A 24,141-nucleotide genomic window follows, 5' to 3' on the forward strand; every position below is an offset into this window, starting at 1 on the left:
CCTTGAACAGAGAAGTGAACATGAAGTCACTGTTATCTCTCACTGTTTTCATTATCTTACAATCTCATATTCTCTGTTTTCCTTTGAGTTTTAGGGTTTTCTTCTTTTTCTCTTTCTTTCACACTTCTAAATATCTGTTTAACACCTCTTAGTAGATCCATCTGTTGGTAATATTAATTAGTAATATCTCCACAAAACTCGGCTCAATTTTTTTTTTCCAGTTGATTGTTAAGACATTTGAATGCTTTGTCCTTCCCTCATTATTTATTTATCATGCGAACATTATTCCTTCATTTTATACTCCTCTGTGTTCCTGCAGAGGCTCTTAAGACGTTACTGAAAAATACCACCGAATGGGAAGTTTTCTGTCTGTTCTTTTTTCTTTCTTTCTGACCTTGTAATGTTGGTGAAAGAGGACCACTCGGGCTGTCTTAGTAAACACTGTACATGCTGGATAAGAGCTGAACACTCAACGCATTGTATTCACTGCCATGAAATATAACCGCAGAAGAACGGATCTACAAAGCTCGAATACCAACCCGTAGTTCAAGGGAGGCCACGGAATCTAAGCTGGTCTCTGTAAGGTGAACGCGTAGCTGTAAATATTAGTACACTTGCAAAGTTTTGTGTGTTGAACTTAAAATCTGTGATCATATCAGTGGTGATCTCTGGATGATGATTACTAGCATAAGGGATCCTTAAAAAGTCACCCAAGATAACAAAAACAAAGAAATACAAAATTGAAATATCTTAGTATATCCATACAGAATGTGCGATAGCTCTGTAACAAACAAACAAACAAACAAACAAACAAACAGAACTATCCAGCTTGTCTGAGATGCAAAATGTTCAGTTTTAATAAAATAAACCTGAAAACAGGTGATAATATGTTGGTGATGCTTACTTTCTTCCACAGAAAGAAGAATAAGCTACAGAAATCACATTTAGACTGTAACCCTTAGAAAAAAGATAGTGAGTGACAGGTGATTCTATGTGACTCAGTGAAGAAGTCTCTCTCGTTTTGATTATGGTATACCTGTTGGGTCCTGTAGGTATGAATAAGAGTAACATATAGATTGATGATACAGTGGCTGAACCATTTATAAATGGGTTTTTTTTTTTCTTATGCTGTCAGTCCCTTTCAGACGGGACGCTGAAAAGTAAGACACGCCATTATAATCCCACTCTAAACACCAATTTCAGAATAAGAAATCAGTTTTAGAAAACCACTCACATGGCACTGCATGGAAATGTCTCCAGTTGTTTGCCGTCTGAAGACTTTTCTGTTGGAAAACAGGCCGCTGTCATTTTGATCTTTGATAATGTTAACAATGTTCACCCCCCTAATCTGTTCTGTATGCCCCCTGACAAACCCTAGCACATATCTAACCTATAGAACACTAATGAATTTTCTTTTCTTTTTTTTTGCACCTTTTCCCCTGATAACAGTTTCCATTCTCTATGGAAGTCCTGGCCGTCCCACAAGAAACCCCCTTCATCAGTAAATCTGTCTTGGGGGCTCAGCAATGACAGATAAGTGCAAGACCGTGGATTTAATAAAGCTTACTGATGGTTTTTATGAGAGAGGTTGGACAGAATCATAACGCAACCAAAAAATGGACATTTGCTTTTTTTTTAAAATGATTTGCCCTGTCTTGCTGGATGTTATTGAAATACCGAAGAAAACATTTTTTTTTTTTTCAGGCAGAAAATGAGATGAACGCTATCTCAACTTATGAATAACATGAATAATATGAATGTAAGTAAAATGTTCTATCAGAACTCAATAACAAGGTGTGCCTGAAGTTTAAACAAGCTTTCCGGGTATTTAATTTTCTGTGATATCATCTCATTTACACCTTTTTTGATTTGTCAGAGCAGACCAGTGGGCTCATGCAGGCTCCCCTCCTTCTTATCATTAAGTCAACAGAGAACAGCAGTTTGTTTTCAACACGTATTATACAAAATGGATGTATTTGACATGAAGCTTCTTCTTTAATTATTGGCCGGAAATGAAAGAGTCTGAAATAAAATGAAGGAAAAAGACAGATAAGAGATAGAATGGAAAAAGAATATACTAACTCCCTAATAGAAAAAAGCATTATTCTGTCATAAAAACGTGAACCTGCCATTAAAAATCTATCACCCAAACTTTAAGGGGACTGAGGGGATTCAAACGCTTTTGAAAAAATGTTTCGCTTTTCTAAGAAGCATTACCAATTTCACACTTGGGTGTAAATTTTTTTTGCGACATTTTTGTGTCTGCCGAGGCCAATGGGAAAAGACTGAATCAAAATTCTGCACAAAGGATGACTCAAAATTTCCCCAAGAGACTTTTTCTCTATTTGTTCAAAATAACCTCAGGTGGTTCCAAGGATGTTCACTGACATTTGTGGCTCCATCAAATAAAAAAAAACAAAACTTTGCTTCCACACTTTGAATTAAATAGTCACAGACTCCAAACTCAATTTGACTTTGAACAGAAAATGACTTCTTATAGAAAATGAGATTACCAATGCAAACTATACCGGTAACATAATTAGCCTTTGTTTACACGAGATTGAATTTATGGAGCACGGGCTTCGTATACAAATTACCAGACAGTAATTTTACTGACTATCCGCAAGATGATGCAGTGGTGAGAGATGAGCTATAAGCGAGAACATTGAAGTATTGTCTGGTTTTTTTTTTCTCTGTGATATTACAGGATTTTGACTTTGTCATGTGCAACAAAAGCAGAAATTGCTCCATGAAGGACAGGTTTACAGTCAATTCTCTGTACTGCAATTCACATTTTAAGTGACATTTTTTCTTTGGTAGCTGCTGTCTCTCACAGTGAAGATTTGGTCAATATGGGAGAAACATTTAAAAACAAATATAACTGAAGCAAGCTCGCAAGCTCATATCACACTAGTAATCAACACGATGTAATGCAATACTGAAGCGGTATTTTTTAAAATCGGGTCTTGAGGACCCACAGACTGGTACATTTTCGAAATAGCCCCGTCCTCCATTAAGAGTGTGTTGGTCACCAGAATAAAAATCACATCAGCTGAATTGGAGACCATTAAAGAGGAAATATATGTACCTCATGTGTTGTTCTTTAGGGCTGGATTTAAGAGTCTCTGCATTAAGTGGCCAGCCCTGACTGCTCATTGAGAATATAAATTGAGGTAATGAGTTCAGTGTTTGAAAAAAAAAAAAAATGACACTTTAGATGGTAGGCTCAGACATGTGATTCTGAAAAAAATTCAATTCCAAAGTTGGGATTAATTTGACGGAGGTATGGGTAACAGCACCCAACTCGAAACCAGAGCAGTGAGTTAATGAGCAGGCCTAAAGAAACGGGGGCTGCCAGTTTATTGCTCTTATGCCATGAGAGAAACTAAATAGATGGAATCACTTCTCGGTTTTTAATCTCACTGAGACCAGGCGTCTTTGGGAACATAAAAAGCTCAGACTTTGCATCACCAAACTCCTCAAGAAACCTTTCAAGAAGCCGTCACACTTGTTTGCACTTAGTGAACCTTAAATAGATTTTTTAATAAATCTACAGATCACTGTTTAATCTGAGGAGACCACATTTACATTTGGGAATGGTTGCCATGGTGACTCCATGAGACTATTAAAAAGGAAAAAAGGGAGAGAAGAAATCTATGAAAACACCCAGGACTGTGTTGAGTTTTCTTTGTTTTTGTTTTTGTTTTTTCACATCACTGGCATGTGTGGGCCTTCAAGAGGTTGAATTCAATAGCGAAAAACTTGATTGTAAATGGAAAGACTTTGATATTTCACAAAGAGGCAAATTAGCACTAGTCTAGTTTGTAAGTCTTTCAAAACATGCCAATATTGAATTAAATCTTGAGTGAGAAAATGAGGTAAGATAACAATGCCATATTAGTTCCCTCCCAGACCAACAGAAAATGGCCCCACAACATAAGTGCTGAACTGAAAGGGAAAATATTTTTGCAATATTTCAGGGAAAACACACACACACACACACACACACACACACACACAAAGGTTCTTGATTAAAGCACTGTGTTAAACTTGCAAAATTGCACATTTTGCAAAGTGTGTGCTGTGAGGTCACCATGATTTACTTTCAAACTCAATTTTAAAACCATGACAATACTCGATGAAGTAACACCATAGCAAAATGTTTTTAACACCGCATTTCACATGATTATTTTACGTTCTAGATATTCTATTGTGTAATGTCTACATTATATTATTAAATATTGTTACAAGTTTTGTGTTTGCAGCGACTTGAAGTTAGACATTTACAATTAAAATAGGCTACACATGATTTTTGAGCTTTATTTGTGAATACAATCATAGTTTACAATGGTACAATAGTAGCCTCCAGAAATGTGGCTTGAGTTTCTATATACAGTTTGGAAGCTCTTACGAAACAAAAACGTACATAGTAGATATAAGAGGGTATCAGTGACTCCCAGTCAGTGGATCTCAGGGGAGGATCAATTGAAAATCGTTTTAACAACACCTATATATCAACTTAGAAAATGTGATCTCAGTAAAGCTGAATATATTTTCATAAATTATCATTAATTTTGGTCTGATGGAATCCTCTCTCACACACACATTTTGCATTCAATTCCTGTCCTACCTTTATTAAGGTCTAATAGCGACACCTAGTGTCCAAATGTCAACGTTGTGTTGTGTTATTTCAACAATGTCTGTCAGACTTGAGTTCACACATAAACAAATAAACACACACACACACACACACGGAGGTGATTTTTCAGTAAGGCTCCATAAAGATGAGGAATAGCATACATTTCACCAAGCTATGTGAACCATTTTAACCTTTGAACAATAGCTACCGTCTGCATGCATTATTTCTGTTGCTGAAAGTTACTGTAAGAAGTGATAGTCTGACAGGGAGACTTGTTCCTGAAACCTTCTCCAGTGGGCTGTGAGCTGTCATTGCACATCAGGCAGTGCTCCGTTCAGACGTCTACACCAGCCTGATCTGAGTTAGCAAAAACCACACCAGTCACTTGAGCCTCAAGCACTGGCCTCATTATCGTAAGTGAGAGAGAGTCAGTGAGAGAGAGTCAGTGAGAGAGAGAGAGAGAGAGAGATGTGTGAAAGTGTAAGTGGCATCCTCTCTCAGTAAACTATCTGTCACTCTCCAGGTACTGCCAACAGTTTTTTTTCAGATGGGATTTTTATTTTTATTCGCTCATTAAAAAAAAAAAAAGAGCAGAGAAGTAGACCACAGTGTTTGATATGACGATTCCTTGCAGACAAAACAATTAATTTTTTTTCCCCCATATCGTTAAAATGATTCTGTAGGTGCGATTCACAGACCATGAAAGCGAATCATCACTTCGTTAAATGTGGCTCAGCAAATCATTCTCTCTTCTCTTCATCTTTTCCCAGGTGTCCTGGTAACTCTGCACCTCAGACAGCTACTCTGACATAGCTCAGTGACAGCTGCGTTCTATCTCCTGATGTTCAGCTCAAAGTCTGTGGCTTTGATAGCCTTTGGAAAAGAGGAAAAGAGATGGCATCCATCTAGCAAAGAGCTCTTCCCGGATTATAGCTACGTTCCTTTATATAACATCTTGCACCTCCTCTGCAGTTCAACGCTTTTGAATTTTTAGACACTTAGACACATTCTTACACATTCGTAGGACTACAAGGTACTCACTTTTCTTCAAGCAAATTATATTTGAACCAGGATGAAGTGCTTTTACAAAAAAGTTCTATACATCTTGCGCGCGCACATGTGGCTTTAGTGGTATTTCTGAGACCCCCGGCTGAACTGTGTGTGTGGGGGGGGGGGTTTCTCCTTCCCTCTCTCTTTCTTTCTTGCTTTCTTTTTTTTTTACCACCAGAGAGCGCAACAGACCCCATATAAATTACAGTTGGCTCTTTGAATCTGGTGGACAGTTAGTAAGCAAATAAACAACATGTTGGAACAAACAACGTTGCACCAAAAACGGGGAAAAACTGCTACTATTGATCATCCTAATAATAATTGTATCAGCAAAACAACAGAAATAAATTCAAAGTCGAAACCGGCAGGTTGCCATTATAATGAGTTCATAATTTACGGAAACATGTCCACTTCTGGTTTTGAACGCCTAACGTCACTTCATTAGAGAAGGGGCTGCATGGGCGAGAGGGCTGCTATAGACCAGGGAGGAACTGACAGGAAGTTTCATCTGTCTTTTGCACCTCGAACGCGAGAGATGTCGAAATTTGACAGCGTTTTATAGATCTCACATCATCTCTTTGTGCTTTTTGAGTTATATATTAGGGGGCACGATAAAAAAATAAAAAAAATCGGTCCGTTAAACGTGGGTGACAATGACTGAGTGTTGTCTTTCAGGTAAGTTATTATATTTCATAAAAAATTCCTGTGTTAACTATTGCAACATGTACTATCTATTTATTTTCATAAATATGTGTAATACATTGTTATTTTCATGTTTTATTCTATAATGTCTTTATCAAGTTTGTGTATGTGGGTATGAGCATGCGCCTGTTAAATGTAGAGACGACACATATATTTACTTTTCTTATATACATGCATGCATGCATACATACATGCATACATACATGCGTACATACAGACATACATACATACATAAAGACAAATAGACCGATAGAACAATATGAAGATTTTAGTAAGTTTTGAAAAGCACTTCACTGCTTCAAGGTCTAGTTGAGTTCATAAGGGCAGTAGCCTATAAGCCAAAACCTGAATTTAGGGAAACAGTAGCCTGTCGCACCTCTGAGCGGACCTGTGAAAGCCACTGAATTTTCATAACGCCTTTCACAGTGCACAGCGGTCTTTCATAGCGGACAGCGTTCTTTATAGCGCATAGCGGTCTCTTCATCTCCCACGACTGACTTCTATTCTCAACACGAACGGACTGTCACATGTATGTTATAAAATGTCGTGTCATGAACAACTCATTATTCTACCAAATGGTTCCAAATATTCCATCAACGGTTTGAAACAAGTTTAAAAACCAGTGAATTTGAAAATTGCCTGTCGAAAATAGACATTGATCATGGTGGTTTGTTCATTTAAAGTTGGAATGTAATAACCCTAACACGTAATCTTGTTATTATTTCGTGGCTTAGAGTCAGTTATACAGAAACTCACTGATTACTCGGTTACCATTAAGGTTATCTGTGGACAACAGCTTACTGAAACGCTTTTCCTCTCTTTCTCTCTGGTGCAAGACTGTATTTTTCTACGGCCTTGCCTGTAGTATCAACTTTTTGCCTCTTGCCCTATCTTTAGTTTGCTAATGCAAATTAGAATAAAGATGTTGACAGAAACAGTTTCTGGTCATCCAGTCAGAAAACCGTGGGCAAAGCCAGGACTGGAAACTTCACCAAAGGAAAAATGTTTCGATTTATTTTTACCACGACGTGGGTGACAGACATCTATCAGTACACGTAGTGTGTAGCATGATCAATTCTGGAGCTTAAGAGGGAGGTGAATGAGTAAACAGGACAAAAATGAAGGGGCTGGCATGGGTCCAAAAATGGTATCTTCACTTTTGCCCTAAATCCTACAGAGACTCCTCTCTTCACCAGGGGAACCGATTGCTCAGCTTTGAATCATTAAAAAAAAAAAATTCCTAGTATTAGTTCAAGGATATATGTTATGCGATGACAGATGGTACGATGATGACTCTGAATCATTCAAACATATAAATTCCAAAGAGAGCAGATAAAAATTATGTCATGAATGAATGTACATGTGTAGGTCAATGCTAAATCAAAAAGGTCACACCCATGAAAAAGACCAAACGGTTTACTGAAGACTGTTGATGACCGGTAGGCCTTATGTATCTTGTGTCGCGTGATACTTACTCTACTAAACAGTAAGATACTGCGGTGACAGATAGAAGTTAAACCCCGGTGTGAGTGATGAAGAGGGCTAAAATTGACTCTACCTCTATTAGCATAATTCGTCCTTGTCAGCATAGTTTTATCTGTGGTGATGCCTGCAGTACACCCATAGCCGCTTTAAAATACATTAAATGTATGTTTTGAGTCCATAATACTTTATTATGATTATTTGATTATTTGCAATTATTTGCTTACTTGCTTGTAAGTAGTATTAAAATAATAGCTTGATCATGAAGCACAATTCGTGTTTTCTCTCTATATGATCATGTATGCATGGCATTGTCATAGAATTAATTTTTTGTGGGTGTGTGTGTGTGTGTGTGTGTGAGAGCAGTAACGCTTTACCAGCAGCGAGTCTGAGTCATCAAACAGAAGAACTTTAAAATTTGCTTTTTTCTCACACAAAGGATGTGAATAAAAAAACGTGTTAATGACTGTAGCATTTTGACCATAAGGGACAAATGAACTTGTTATCCACACCCCATTAGCTAGGACACTGTCTGAAATACAAAACGAATATTTCTATGTGATGAAGATAGTTCCTTAGCATTTTATTTGATTTTTATTCTGGAATATTGTTCTTCAATCCCAGAGAAAGAAAAAAATTCCAATACTACTGCCTTCAACAAGAGTCGCCATGATGTTGTTCAATTTCACTCAAGCTAAACAAAATGAAGTGTACTAACTGGGAACTGCATTGTGACTTTGCGTTATGACTAACTAAATCCAGAGTGTTTATGTGAGTTTGAAGTAAAAAAAAAAAAATCCACACAGACAGTAATTTCCCCTGGTTCACAGTGCATTCATCTCTGGAGAATGCCTCTAGGAATTTCAAGGTTCTCTTGTGTGAAAACTCACAATTATCTGACATTCGTAGAGTCATTGTCAAAGGTGCATTCTGGGAGCATGTTTGTTTTTGTTTTTTTCCCCACAGTTTCATCAGATTTCACCACCTCTGAGATGTTGGAGATTGAGAGTATTAAAATGCACAAAAAAGATCTTCTGGAAGATATCCAGGTATTTACTGTTCTTGTGTTATTGTGTTAAACTGTTTTACTGTAGTCTGACTGGTTTCCCCACAGCCTACCCAAACGGTCACGTTTTGGTGGTTTGGGTATAAAGTATGTGGTGTGAATGTGATCTCGTTCCCATGACCTTAAGCCCTAAACTACCTTGCTTTCGCCATTGCCTTTTTTTTTTTTTTTTTTTTTTTTTTTTTAAGACCATTTCATATCCTCAGTTTAATGGCTCACAAATTACTTTATGCAAAACAGATTATGGTAGGAGTGGATCTGCGAGTCATAACTGTGAAAACAGGGACATTCATTTGTCGCATACATCGATACACTTTGTGTCCGTGTTCTGTTTTCTGTTGTTGCTATAACATCCTCTTATGTGCCAGAGAGAGTCACACGGGTATGAAACTCTTCTTTTGCAGAAGCTGAAGATGGAGATTGAGAATGTGATGGCAGAGATTCAGGACTTTGAGTCAGCAGAAGAGAAGTAGGTGAACATTAAGATCACTCTTTGCCTGTTCATTTCCTTCATCCTCTTGTGTGTCCTGCGTCACACGATGAATCAGAACTGTGTGTTTATTAAGGCTTTAATATATAGCTATGGTTTGTCATGAGGGCATTCCAATGAGGCGATATGAGGGAAAACTACAGTATTTACTCGACACTTCATAGAATGAGGATCACATATAGAATGTTTGTTGTCAGTAACTTCCTGCTAGTAATTTGAGTTGGATACCAGAGACTTATGTTTTCCAAAACACTAAGTAACAAGTTTTAAAACACATTTCTGTACTTACTAACTTCCTTTTTTTTTTTACTCATATGACTATCTATCAGGGGATAAAAGCGATTGTCAATGGCCTGGATGATAAGTTAACGTTAACGTGAACATTAACAGTAACAATAACTGGATGACAAGGCAAACGTTAATTTTGAGCTTCATTTGATTTGGAAGATGACTGGTTCTCAACTCCAGTCCTGGGGCCCACTGTCCTGCATGTCTTTGTTTTAACTCTCCTCAGCTCAGAACTGACACACCTGATTCCACTTGATCAATTAATCATCAAACCCTTGATTAGCTCAATTAACTGTGATGACGAGGAGTTAAAACAAAGATGTTCAGGACCGTTGGCCCTCAGGACAGGAGCTGAGAACCACTGTGGTAGATGAATATCTTATCAGATTTAGGGTGTAGCTGACTCTCAGTTTGCTGTAATTTAGTGAATGGCTGTTTGTCACTGAGTACTTAAATTTAATTTATAAAATCATATGTGTATTTTTAATGTCAGTAAACTTCTTGAGAAGGGGAAGCAGTTCTCCAGTGGCAAGAAGAAATTCAACATGGACCCTAAAAAGGTGAGTTTAGGTGCATAAAGGCAAAGCTGAGAGAGACACAGAAACAGAGACAGACAGAGAGAGCCGGAGACAGATAAAGAGAGAGAGAGACAGAGAGTGTCAAGTGTCAAGGTATGTCACAGAGACATTGTTTACTATCAGGGAAATTAATTACTGAAATGAGTTACTGAACTTAATCACTCAAATGATCACGTTCAGTTTTTATCAGTTCGTGTGTCATGAAAGGACTACATATGTGTATTTTCAGATAAGAAACCGACCATGGGTTGTGTCTTTGGCTGATCTGTGTCTGATTTTAAGAAGTCATCTCTTGCATGTTCAACGACTCTCTCCTTGCCACCGACCCAAATCTGTTCATTAAGAAAAAATTACCTTTGTCATTCACCAGTCATAGACTACATCCTTATGCCGACTGTCACCTCTTTGTGCAGTCTGTTACTATCACGGTGGTGGGTGGGCGAGAGAGTAGGTGGGGTTCATTTAACATGGACTTCCTTTGTGGGCTTTAAAAAAAACGGAAAACGGAAAATGTACCTCTCTTGTCACTTTGCGGTCTGTCTAGCTTTGAGTTTGTGTGGTCTCAGACACGTTGACTACCACAGCAGTCGTATACATTACCTGCGCAACAAAGAGCTTCATTTCAGCCAGCTGTGGTAATTATGTTAATTCCCGTCATATGTCAATACATGTTGAAAGACACGCGATGATGAAACAGTCAAAAATTATTACTGAACATGGTAAAGTACTTTCATCCGGCAACCTGCTAACCTCACTTTGGTTGTTTGAGTTTTGTCTCGTATTCACTGTATTGACCTTCAAGGACACAATGTGTAAGACAAGGTGCCACTATTCAGAGAAACACATTTCAGTTACTTTGGCAGTCAGACAGTGAGCAGTGACATTTTTAGGTTAGCTGTGGTCTACAGTAGGAGACCACGGAGTGGTTCATGAGTGTTAGCACAGCGCTAATGCAAGCCTACTTCCAATGACGTATCAATGATTCATACTCAACTCAATCCTAAACTCTCTCTGAAAAGATACAGGCCATTAGCATATATAGTACATTACGGACAGTATTTACTATGTAGTTATTTGAACTTGCACCAATTCATTGTGTCTGCACAAGGGTTAGAAACACAATGGTGAGAAGATGTCAGCAGGTGAAACTTTTCTTTATTGTTTTGTATCTGTGAACCGAGCAGGCACTGACATCACAATATGACATGGTTTGGTGAAACTTCCACATCTGTGAAACTTCCTGAAAATGTTTGCTTGAACGTTTGTCTTTTTTTGAACTATTTTCCCTCAGATTAAATTTGTCTTCCTCTTAACGAGAACACTATATGAATAATCACTTATGTAGTACCAACGCAGCTTGGACTGAACTAACCCTCCGTGCCCAGAGTTGTTCTTGAACGTGTTACAGACACATCACATCCAGTGTAGTGCGCTCTGTGTGTCCTGCGTACTTAAACGTTCTACTTGCTGAGTTTCAAGGTGCTAATATTAGCATCCTTGGCCAGAGTTTTACGAGTCCAAGAAATTTTGTTTGCAGATTGGCTCCAAGTGGTTTGGCCCACTTGGGGCCCATTGTTTCCAGGTGAAGATGCTGATGTTAGTAGCTGAAAATTTGGCTATCTCAGGCTATGAAAATGTTTAAACCTACATCCATAGATTTGTCTGAGGTGGAGGAAGACAATGATGAAATGTTAGTTTAGCTTTCCTCTACGTACCTTCACTAACACAGGCGTTTCAGTTAGTTGTTTTCATATGGCTGTTAGCCTCCACTCTTCGTTGTTTATTTCTCTCGCCAAGTCAGCATGTGTTTATAATCCAACAGTTGGTCTCTGTTGCTTGGCCCCAAACATGACCTGAACTGAGTAAAGTGAAGGAAATTGAACTGTGATCATTTGACTCTCTGAAGAAGCCATATGGGTCCTTATTTAACACTGTATCTAGATGTACAGAGTCTGGTATTTTTAGGTCCAAAGTCAAAGAACCACAGTAAAGTGACCGTGCTTGTTGGTCAGGAGTTGTTACACATGAAAATAATGAAACACTTCCACCCTCTCTGTATTCTAGGGTATGAACTACTTAGTGGATAACAAGTTACTGGAGTGGAACCCACAAACCATAGCAGAGTTCCTGTACAAGGAGGAGGGTCTAAATAAGACAGCCATTGGTGATTTCCTCGGGGAGAGGTACCCACAGATGTTTTGTTCAAAACTATACCGCTCATAGAGGGAGTGTCAATAACATTCATTATCACAGCTGTGCCAACTGAACTATGCAAATGGAGGGAATATATCTTGACTGCCGTTTATGACGTTTATCTCTGGCCTTCCATTTTCAAACTGTGCACCATCTGTGACAGTATGCGGTCATTATTAAATTCGTATTTTCCAGTTACACAGTGTAATAACAAGGAAATGTCTTTTTCTCTAGAGATGATATGCACCTGCAAGTTCTGAAAGCCTTTGTGGAGCTCCATGAGTTTTCAGATCTTAACTTGGTCCAGGCATTGAGGTCAGTTCACGCGCGTTTTATACAACCTTAGCGAAGACATTCACTTCCACTTATTTCTTTTCAAAAGCCACATGTCAGCTCATCAAACCTCAAGTGACCATACAACACTTTCCAAATCAAAACTGATGTGATTTTCGTTCTTGTGTCTTTATCTGTGTGTTTACATAACAGACAGTTTCTATGGAGTTTCCGTTTGCCTGGCGAAGCTCAGAAGATCGACCGTATGATGGAGGCTTTTGCAACACGTTACTGTGAATGCAATGCTGACGTGTTCCAGTCGACCGGTACGCTTCTTCTGTGGTTAGACCTGCTGCTATTTATATGCCATAAAGTAAACAGGGAGGTAGACTGAAAGTTGTAACATTAAGAGGGTACTTCTTACATCTCATGACAAAAATGTATTGACAGCTTGTGATATTTCAGTAGATTTACATGTATACCTTTGCGCTCCGTGTGTGTGTGTGTGCGTGCGCGCGAGTGTTTTAACTTTAAGAGCAAAACATATTTTCAATCCACTCAAGAACATTTAAGTGAATGACATCTGAATATATATGTCAAAGCACATGCCTGACCTTCATTTTAGTGGTTGATGGTCCCTTTGAAGTTCTCTTTTCTGAGGATGGACCTGGTGAAGTGACTCACATTTTACTTTTACTCGTAGACACATGCTACATCCTGTCTTTCGCCATCATCATGTTGAATACCAGTCTACACAACCCCAACGTTAAAGACAAGACCACATTAGAACGTTTCATCAGCATGAACCGAGGCATCAACAACGGTGAAGACCTCCCTGAAGAACTGCTCAAGGTGATTAGACGCAGACAGTGCGCGACGTCATCGCTGGTCACGTGACCTCTTTCTAATATATACAATGCAAACGCTTTAGATTTTGTGAGCAGGGAAATTGATCAACATTTGCTTACACAAAAAGGGCCATACAGTCATCCGCTGTTGATGTAAAACTTCCCAGAGATTTCACCCTCTCTCTCTCTCTCGCTCTCTCTCTCTCGCTCTCTCGCTCTCTCTCTTGCGCTCTCTCTCTCTCTCTCTCTCTCTCTCTCTCTCTCTCTCTCTCTCTCTCTCTCTCTCTCTCTCTCTCTCTCTCTCTCTCTCTCTTTCGTATTTGCATCCTCTTCCATTTACCCAACAGAAACTCTATGACAGCATACAAAGCGAACCTTTCAAAATCCCAGAGGATGATGGGAATGATTTAACACACACATTCTTCAATCCTGACAGAGAGGGATGGCTGCTCAAATTGGGTGAGATGTCGCGAACTGTCTGCACTTTAAGCAAAACATTTTCCATTGTCAAGTGTGAATTACAGCAAAATTTGTTTAGGTCTGTTGGTAATGTTTTAGGCTTTGTCCTTAAAGAATGATTGATGCATTTGATCAGTGATATCAGCTTGCTGAGGATATAAAAGATTAAATTATTAAATTTACAGTAGGTGTAATTCAGTGATTTATTAATGCCTCATTAGAATAAAGATTGTCTTAGGTCAACTGAGTCTATAGTCATAACGCAAGTAGCAGCTTCTTCAAAATTGGAACTAAGTAACTGGAATTTTCTAAAACTGGAAGTGGTTTACAAGAATTATCTAAAATTGGAACTGATTCACTGGAACTCTCTAAAATTCAAACTGAACTGACTCTTCAGGAGGCAGGGTGAAGACATGGAAAAGACGATGGTTTATCCTCACAGATAACTGCCTGTACTACTTTGAGTTCACCGCAGTGAGTTCTAGCATTTGTCTCTTACACATAGCGAAACAACGAAAAGACCTTTTTGTAATGCATATTACTTATTGATATATCATATTATACTATTCTTAAAAGGCAACTCATTTTAAATGAAAAAAAAAAGGTTAGAAAGATTTGAGGTGAAACTCAGGCAAAAAAAACACTGACTGTGTTTTACTCCTTCAGGACAAAGAACCCAGGGGAATTATTCCCCTGGAGAACCTGTCCGTGAGAGAGGTTTCGCATCCCCGCAAACCGGTAAGCATCACATCATCGTATGGGCATCGTTACATAGCGTATTTCAGTGCTTACAATACGTATATGTTTGTATTGTTATAAGTTTCTGTTTGTCGTGGTGTGTGATTTTTTTTTCTTTTTTTTTCTTTGTTTACATATGGTTTTTCTCTCACATCTGCGTATGTAGTACTGTCTGGAGCTATATAACCCCAACAGTAAGGGCCAGAAGATCAAAGCATGTAAGACAGAGACAGATGGGAGAGTTGTGGAAGGGAAACACCAGTCTTACATGATCTGCGCAGCCAGCGCTGAGGAACGAGATGACTGGATCGAGTCTATCAGGTTCGAGTCATTATGGTTATATATATATAAAAGGAAAACACTCCCACAGTTTCTCTGAATGACTGTCACTTCAATATTTGTAAGTCAGGCTAAAGTTCATATTACGGTGCTGTTATATACTCTCATTGTATTCCACAGGGCGAGTATCACCAAAGACCCGTTTTATGACCTCGTCTCAGTCCGAAAGAAGAAAGTCATTAACCAAGCGGTACACGAGTGAGAGAATGACCGCTAGAGTGAGGGACTATGGGATGCAAGGTACACAGAAAACTACAAAAACTACATTCAGTCTGTCTTCTAAAGAAAGATGGACTGCTGTCACTTCCCCCCCTCGAGTTACATAGAAAATTGTCACAAGAATTCAGTGACCTCAGGTACACAAGGAGCTTTTATTCTACATTTATCATCAGCTTGTCAAATCCAGGAAGTAAAGCCACAAAGACATCAACAATGCTATTGCTGAGTAAATAGCTGGAGTGTTGTCTGTCGTCAGGGTAACCACGTACAAGCTGTTTTGTGGTTTTACATCATCACTGAAAGGTATTTTTTTTGATGAAGGTCATTTGGTTATCTGAAATGAGTTTTTTTTTTTAATAAGACGCGGAGAAGAGCAGTTTTTAGACGTGTCTCGTCTGGTGCACTCTAGAGAGTCTGAGAGATCAGAAGTCAACATTCAATAAGTGCCGACTCCAGAGATGAAGTCATCCCAGTCTTGTATGTTGTGAAAGAGGGTGTATCTCTTCACATCCACACAGCCTCTGTTCTGATGACCTAAACAGGAAAGCAAGATGCTATGCATTTGTTTGTGGAACACAGACAAAGAGAAAATAAAATTGGGTTTCACGTCCAAGAGACTAATGCATAATGTTTAGTCAGGTCAAGAAAGAGCTGGTCTCAGTTCTGAAACTAAAGACAGGAAAGACATATCATCAGAGCAGAAAGTAACAACATTATCCGACACAGCCCAGAGGCTGCTCTTCTGCGTGTGTTCTATCACTGACTCTGTAGTTTTATTTTGTGTTGTTTGTTTTAATTTATAATATTTTGACAGATTCATAACAGGCTTGGATATGAATGGAGTTTAGGTGCTTTTCAGTGATCTCTAGTCCATGAGAGATTTTATGGATGTCCTCTCTTCTAACAGTAGCGTGCTTTGTTGTTTTGGGCGTAGCGTGTGGAAAAGTAATGACATGACACAACACAAGGCCTCCTTATTTCCTTTTGTTATGAAAATCTATGTTTGGTAATCAAAAAGTGCTGAGTGTGGTTACCAAATAGACAGAGGAAATAATATTCCTGTAATAATTTAAAATAATGTTAGCTGAAAAAAAAATCATTCAGTGTAAAGCTCTATTGTTTTATTTGTAAAATACTTTTGTGTATATATGTATATATGTGTGTGTGTGTGTGTGTGTGTGTGTGAAGCACAAGAAAAAAGATTTGATTGTATATTCTTTTATGCGTCTTTATGATAAGCTGTGTTATTTAATAAACTGATTGACTTTATATCTTTACGTTCCATGTGTGACTTTAAATGAAGGCAAATACAAAAGAATATTTTGTATCTTTTTGTATTTCGTATGTTTTTCGCTGAAATGATTTTGGGTGTGGTGTGGATGTTTTGGAGCTGTGACTGAAGTGGGGCCTGCGTTGCTCCCTGTTTTTTGTTTGTTTGTTTGTTTTTAAATTTTAAAGAGAAGCCATAACTGTTCACATGTGACAGGGCAACACATTTTGCAGATTCTCACACATTTCATTATTAGCCTCACTTTACTTCTTCTTTCTTTGGTCTCATGCGACTATCGCTCTCAATGCTATGTGCCTTTGTAGTTACAAGCGGGCTGGGAAATATTCCCTGTAGCCGTTTTTTTTTTTTTTTAATTTCACCTCCTTCAAAGATCACCTTTAAGAAGTGTCATAGCATATTTAGGTGCATATATATATATATATATATCTATATATAGATATATATATGCAGTTGCTTTCAGGTATTCTTTTTCGTTTATTTTTTTTTTTATGGAGTAAATAGTCCAGAGAGAAGGGGTAGTTTAGCGAAGCATTACTTGAAGAGTTGCCTAAAGGCTCTTTGCAGATGTTTCTGAGAGACTATTAGACGAATAATTGTCTTCTGAATGGTAAAGGTCGAACTCCCCAACCTGCAAGGGCTGCATGTTTTTCTTTTCTTTTTTGGTTTTGTTTTTTTTTTTTGTTTAGTCTGAAATTTTTTTTCATTCAAAAGGAGAGAGAGAGAGCTTACGTCAGCTGAATAGTCTGACTAAATGGGCAGAATCAAATCCTCATGCCAACCACAAATGGAAGAAGATTGTGTGGTTGTTACAGAGGACCGCAAAAAATTATGACTTGGACTCAATAAGTAGCATTACCCATAAGGCCTTGTACAATGACCTCACCATTCACATTTTTCACCCCCAGGATGAGTGATTGTCTTTCTCACTGTCCTCAGTGGTAGTGACCCCTTGTGGACAAAATGCAAACAATGCACACAAAGGAGGAAGTATCAATACTTTGAGTCTCTCTCTCTCTCTCTCTCTGTAGAAACTACAATGTTCCATAATTCACCAGAATCTTCCATTATTAATGCCGGTGGTATGATCATTTTAATTTATAATGTCTCAGCTATGCTGGGTGGCTAAGGGTAGGCAACAGGGAATTATATATCACACTGTGCTTCTGAAACACTTCTGCTCTGGCCAAGTTGAACTTTGACCCTTGCAATGCATCATATTTTCTTACTCGCTCTACTGTGGGGGGGAAAAAACAAAAAAAACAAAAATCAAAGAAAGCAATCGCGGACATATGTCCGAAGTCGTAACGTATAGACAGAACGATTTCAAGTCCTAGAGTCTTTTGAGTGTTGCTATATTTTGCTCTCTAAGCCTCCACTTCCTGTGTGTCTGTGCTTCCTGTTTCACTCTGTTGCACCAGATCGCCTCAGCACTTCTGTTTCCCCGGACTGAGGTTCCGCTATGAGGTTAGAGCTGTCGCAACACACTGTGAGCACACACATACACACACCCAGCTCAAACGAAGAGAGGAAGTGCAGCAACACAGACGCACACACACACGCACACTCAATACACGGACAGACTGACACACATGCGTATACATACAGTATATACACTTGCACTCACATGAACATACACACCCACACTGGCATTTACAAGTTCCCTCTCACCGACGCACTACTGTCAATTCAAGAAGACAAATGGTAACCAAAAAGTAATTCAAATGTAACATTCTTTTTTAATACATTTTTACATTCTGATTTCAGGAACTAGAAGATATCAGACTAATTATATATATATATATGTGTGTGTGTGTGTGTGTTTATATATATACATATATATATATAGACAGTTCATTATTTATGCATAGAAATCCCAAGGTGAGAAAAAGTAATATAAATACATGATTTGTACAGTTCTCTATGGCCATATACATTTTCACATAATAACAATGATAGTTTTCCCCTGAAACATTATTAGGTCTTTTGACTGTGATAAAAGCTGGTAAGAATATGTCTGAATCAGCATTTGCTGTAACCTGTCTAGAGAGGACATATCCTCAGCACTGATTTGATCTCATCGCAATGCCTGACTCTTCTCTTCCTGAAGAGACTGAATGCCAAAACAAATAAACAAAACTACTCATTAACTTAAAGTATTACGCAGTAAAATCAAATCATTAGAAGTTTTTTTTAAGTAGAATTCAAAGCAGCTGAGAAATGACGAAGGGGGGGGGGGGGGGTGAAGAGTTATGACACATTAACATCATCGTAATTAACAGCAACAGATAAGCTGTTATATGTTATGCATAGATCCCAGTATGACACATCCCAGAAAGGAGAGGCAGGTTTTTCCAGTGGTGCAACAAAACAACCGCACTTTTCATTTTCACTTTAAAACTCAGCTGGTCCAAGATAGTCATTTTTCAGCGTGGCTCTCAAGCTTCCAGATTTTCTCATACCAACCGAATCCTAACAGAGGTAATCCTGTGACAGAAGTAATTTAGCCCAGTTATTTATTTATTTATTTTCATTCTTAACTCCCACCTGCAGCAACGTATGACCAAGCAGTTCAGAGAATCCCTAAACCCTGACCTATAGGAATATGTAATATACCCCATGCAGAGACTTATGGCCTCTGCATGACCAGTCTAGACCAATAGACCGCGAGAGACCATTTGCCATCTAAGAACTTGACAAGTGAAATCACACTATGTAATTTCCATAAAAGATGCAATACAAAAAACATCTTGATATAATGTTTTACAAAATTATGCAAACTAAAATGAAAGAATACAGTAATACAGTATTGTTCTACTGTACTATTGTTCTATATAGGCAGTCTTCATTTTTCCACACTTGGTACACTTTAACATGTATCGTATAGAGTATGGTGTAAACACAAACGCAAAAATTGCACAAAACCACACATGTATCCTTGCACTACCCAAAAGAGTAAAGGTATGGGGAGGATTGTGTCATCCCGTCTCAGGAATGAGTGTCCTTTTTCTGTGTCTTTTTATGATCTTTTGAACCTGCAAAAGGAGAGAGAGGATCAGTGTTGAGGCTTCTAACTGGTATTGTTTTAAAACCTGACCATGCCACAACTTTAAAATGTTTTCGTTTGAAAGTGACAGTTCAAGGGTTGTACCTACTTTTCTCCTCAGTTGCGTTGGCTCCTTTTTTGGATGGGTTCCTTTTGAGAAAAGTAAACTTTTTGCCCTTGTTCTTTTGGGTAGCTGGCTGTTCTGCGTATTGGTCCTCAGTGCTGTTTGGTGCTGGTTCCTCTGTCTTACTTATCTCTGATGGAGGAGAGTCATGAGGTTCTGCTGTTCCCTGTTCGCTCTGATTTGATCTCTTAAACCACATGAGTAACCTCCCTAAAGCATTTGGTTTTTTATCTGACACCTTATTTGAGGCGTCATTTGGGGTGACCGTGGATGTACGCTTGAGCGTTCCTATTTTGTCGCTGGAGGCCCTTGCCACTGTCTTCTGCGTAACTAAAATGTCCTCGACATCTGACCTCTCTTTCTTATCGAAGCTGCGGAGGGAGCCTGTGGCTCCAGGTGTGTGTCCGTACAGAAGTGAGTATATGGGGTTGTGGTATTTGTGGTCTGGAATATTCAGCGGGAGCCCCGCGGAGTCTCCCAGGGTGACCTGGAAACGAGAGGTGGCCGAGATGGTGGGTCGTTTGGGCTGCACCGCAGATGGTCGTGTCACAGTGACCTTGGAAGGTTTACTGATGTGAAATTCCTTAAAGAGGTCCAGATTGTCTGAGATGGCATAGAGTTCACGGAAATCATTGTCGTAAAAGTCCACGATTGCGCCCGTCATGACCGTGATCATGTTCCGGTCTACGCGTGATGTGCACCAGGAGAAGCTGAAGAGTAAAGAAATCTTTAAATTCAGATTGTCGGTGAATAAAGCTGACGCGGCTAAAATCACTTTACGGGGAAAGTCTGCAATGAACTTTTATTGTATGGTTAAGATATATCTTATATGTCTTACAAAACTTCATTGTAATGAGTGTTCACTCACCTGTATGACCCAAACATGACTTTTTCACCATCAACAATCATGTACTTATAGCACAGATTACCAGGGATTTTTCCAAAGGAGAGGTTGAAGCCAAAACCATTCACTGTTCGAGCTCGCATATTCTGATAATGACAAACAAATGTAACATATTTATGATTGTATTCGAAAAAAGCATATAAACAACAACAATAACAAAACACCACCACCATTATTATTATTATTATTGTTGTTGTTGTTGTTTTTGTTATTATTATTATTATTATTAGTAGTAGTAGTAGTAGAATGATAATCCACTTTGATTTGTCAGTTTATTGGCACATTTCCCTTATTTATGTAGATAGCTGGATGCATGATAAGGAAAAAGAATTCAGTGGAAAACCACATGCTATGCCTTTGCTCCTTAAAATCACCTGTAAATGGTTTGCACCAATGTCCAGCCTATGACACATGTCCAGAAAGTGTGGCGCTCCATGGACATCCAGGATAATGTAGACAGCCACGCGGCGTTTGAAGGCTGCATCCATCAGATCCTGGATGATCTGCAGGTCTGTGAGGAGGTCCATAACAACAGCCACCACCTACATACAGGAAAGTAGTCATTAGTACCGGATGACTTTGATCACTGATAACGTGTGATGAAGGTACAGTTGTCGAGCTTGTGTTGTCTGGGTTGGCGCAATAAACGTGTTCACATGTTATCGTATTGTGTACATGTACTCATGATAAGGATCTGAGTGAACAGCTCAAATTTTATGCACAATGCACATATGGACATCAGCAGGTAGAACACACCCATCTGGGTAGGCGGCGGCAAGGAGAGAATATAAGGGCACACATAACTACTCCAAGTCCCGACCTCAATGCCCTTGCCCTACCCACTGCTTCGTGGCTTTGTGCTAAACTCACACAGCAGCATTTAGCACAAACACATGAATAACATGCTATCAGGTTACAGGAGCAGGAGCGGTTTGTCACATTTGAACAACACAAAACAACACAACAACACAAAACTTTTTTTTATAGCTTTTATTCAGCTGGGCAGCCCAACTTGGGCTTAATGCAGTTTTGAGTTATAAAACCTTTGCGAATCAGATAATGGCATTCAGCTGGTTACCACCTCAAGAAACTATTTGGTACACCTGTCACTTTCCCTTCAAGAACAAAAACAAGAATCTGATCAAAATATCTTTGCATACCATACAGGTAATGCATTTTCCTTGACAGGTACCTAGACTGGTTCTTTAAAACAAAGAAAACCTCCCCCAGAACTCCAGCGAGATCTAAGACAAGCAAGGAACCAGAGAGAAATGAAAAAATGGTCCTGTCCCCAAATAAATAAATACTCAAAAGAGTTTGTGCTACTAAGAAACTTTTTTCAAGGACTTGTTTCAAGTACCCCATTCTAATTGTAGAAACACAACTATTAAACTGTAATGTTCCATTAATATGTTGCATTTTTCTGATGCTGACTGTTTTAGACACTGTTGGAGATACCTGTTATATGCAAAAGAAAAAAAAACTCCAGATTGAAGGCTGATGCTCTAAAACTACAGGAATAGGAATAATCGATTGTCATGCACCATTGGCTTTATACATTGTAAATCACTCACTGTGTTTTTGCCGGGGGGAGGGGGGGGGGCAGAGAGAGAGAGAGTGTGTGTGTAAATGAAAATGAAAATGGTTTATTGGCATCTTGCGTGACAAATTTATCCAGATAACAATGGGAAAGATAAAAGTATAAAGTACTTCCTCGTTCTGCTAGGAAAGAATAGAAAGGTTTAAGCAGAGCACGCCTGCATTGGGAATTACCCCCAACATATCTGTCTAACCCAGTCACAACCCGCAATTCAACAAAATATAAGCAGACGTAACATACACTTGTAAATCACGACGCCTTAAAACTGTGTTAGCAATAACAATGCTGCAGTGAACAAACGCAGTGGAGATCAAGCAATATAGACGCATTGTCACCGAAGAAAAACAAAAAACGTTTCTCTCAGCCACTGCCACGAATACGTGCTAACAAAAACTTCTCCTGTTTTTAGACACATGGTTCGGCTGATTATTTCATACGACAACGATTTTTAACATCCAAGAATCCTATCACTTTAGAAGAGTCTGATGAAACGAATATGAACGACACATAACCTGTTGGATAGCATACTACATATATTCAGAAATGCTTCTGTCAACAACTGCATCGAGCAGCGAGTGTTTATTTGCAAACTGGACGATTACTGTACTGTTGTGAGAACCGCTGACTGGGTGAATGAAGTGGCGAATTAGTCTCCCTCGTTACATTCTATATTTACCTATATTTATCTTGACACTACTCTGGTGACTTACTTGCACATCATATCTACCTAACTCACGTAAGCTAACCACTCTGATGAATCACTGACATCGTTTTTCCACCTTAGAAGATCCGGTTTAGCCCAAGAAGCAATGCCTGGAAGGCATCTACACTGACAAGAACCCATGTGCCGTTGTACACATATCCGTGATTCGCCGAGTGTGTCATCATAGATGTATTCGAACATGTGTAAACATGCCTTTAAAGTCTAACTGTCTTGCGCTCTATACAGTTCATTTCATTTTGGTCACTAAAGCATAACGACAAACAAAACCACTAACTTAAAGTATGAATGGGAATAAGAACCAAACTACACTTTCCAGAAAGAAGAAGAAGAACAAGCAGAAGAATCTGTAACAGCCTGTATTTGTTAAAGGTGTATGATCAGAATGAATCTATACCTTTTGGGCTTCTTGAATTAATTTCCGCACAACTTGTTTAATGTGTGGTTCACTTTCTTTGGGTGGGTGGGTATAGACGTTCACTCGCGTCACCCCTTTATATTTCCCTCCTGATGCCCAGCCTATGTCCAAAGGGGGTATATCCGTATCTGACCGCTCTGGCCAGTAGGTCGAACGCATTGACGAACTTCTTTCGGCAGTTTTCTCAGGTACGGGTTCGGACTCCGCAGATTCATCCTCCTCGATGTCATCGTCCATTTTATATTTTAAAAAATTATTTCTTAGCCACTTGATTTCACGCGCGGACAGGAAATCTTTGACGTTGTCTTTATTCAGACGCAACTTGAAGGCACCGTCGTCTTCTTTAAGAAGGGTCTCCAAAGCTACTCGGTGGCTCTCGCTGTAGTAAAATTCTGGTCTAGACTCCGGGAAAGGGGCCTGGATGAGGCCATCTTCCATACAGACAAGCTGCGATTCAGCCATAGCATAGACGTTGTAGGAAAGTCTGTTATTGCCTACTTTCTGTTTTCTCCAAGTCTTACGAACGTATCCTGCTCCTTCCAATACTAACTTACCTGTGTCAGCCCTGCAGGTAAGTCAGCGAGTTCCTGCTAGGGCGGGGTTTGGAGGGGAGATTCCATGCCCTAATTCCATGACTATTGGAGAGCACCAAGGGCCAATGTCTTTAAGTCCTGAC

At 39.0% G+C, this 24,141-nt stretch overlaps 2 protein-coding genes across 2 annotated transcripts; one reads left to right on the plus strand and one right to left on the minus strand.

Annotated features, from left to right (window-relative positions):
- The first annotated feature begins 7,662 nt into the window (after positions 1 to 7,662).
- On the plus strand, positions 7,663 to 15,445 carry cyth4b (cytohesin 4b). The gene is made up of 13 exons (XM_030782825.1): positions 7,663 to 7,672; positions 8,840 to 8,922; positions 9,344 to 9,408; positions 10,211 to 10,277; positions 12,360 to 12,478; positions 12,723 to 12,803; positions 12,975 to 13,087; positions 13,465 to 13,613; positions 13,957 to 14,068; positions 14,466 to 14,542; positions 14,735 to 14,806; positions 14,973 to 15,127; positions 15,266 to 15,445. Exons 1-13 carry the CDS (start codon positions 7,663 to 7,665, stop codon positions 15,345 to 15,347), a joined length of 1,185 nt encoding a protein of 394 aa, XP_030638685.1. The 3' UTR covers positions 15,348 to 15,445.
- Positions 15,446 to 19,790: 4,345 nt separating this feature from the next.
- LOC115819263 (protein FAM83F-like) lies at positions 19,791 to 23,927 on the minus strand. The gene is made up of 4 exons (XM_030782826.1): positions 23,445 to 23,927; positions 21,101 to 21,268; positions 20,691 to 20,812; positions 19,791 to 20,532 (listed from the first exon to the last, which is right to left on the minus strand). Exons 1-4 carry the CDS (start codon positions 23,925 to 23,927, stop codon positions 19,791 to 19,793), a joined length of 1,515 nt encoding a protein of 504 aa, XP_030638686.1.
- Positions 23,928 to 24,141: the final 214 nt, after the last annotated feature.

Source organism: Chanos chanos, chromosome 8 (genome assembly GCF_902362185.1).
Source record: "Chanos chanos chromosome 8, fChaCha1.1, whole genome shotgun sequence".
Taxonomy (NCBI): Eukaryota; Metazoa; Chordata; class Actinopteri; order Gonorynchiformes; family Chanidae; genus Chanos; species Chanos chanos.

Coding starts and splice junctions, on each gene's coding strand:
- cyth4b (XM_030782825.1), top strand. Junction 12,479..12,722: donor GGTGATTTCCTCGGGGAGAG/GTACCCACAGAT, acceptor CTTTTTCTCTAG/AGATGATATGCACCTGCAAG. Junction 13,088..13,464: donor TGACGTGTTCCAGTCGACCG/GTACGCTTCTTC, acceptor TTTTACTCGTAG/ACACATGCTACATCCTGTCT.
- LOC115819263 (XM_030782826.1), bottom strand. CDS start 23,927: ATGGCTGAATCGCAGCTTGTCTGTATGGAAGATGGCCTCATCCAGGCC. Junction 21,269..23,444: donor TAATTCAAGAAGCCCAAAAG/GTATAGATTCAT, acceptor TCCTGTATGTAG/GTGGTGGCTGTTGTTATGGA. Junction 20,533..20,690: donor GTCATGTTTGGGTCATACAG/GTGAGTGAACAC, acceptor TTTACTCTTCAG/CTTCTCCTGGTGCACATCAC.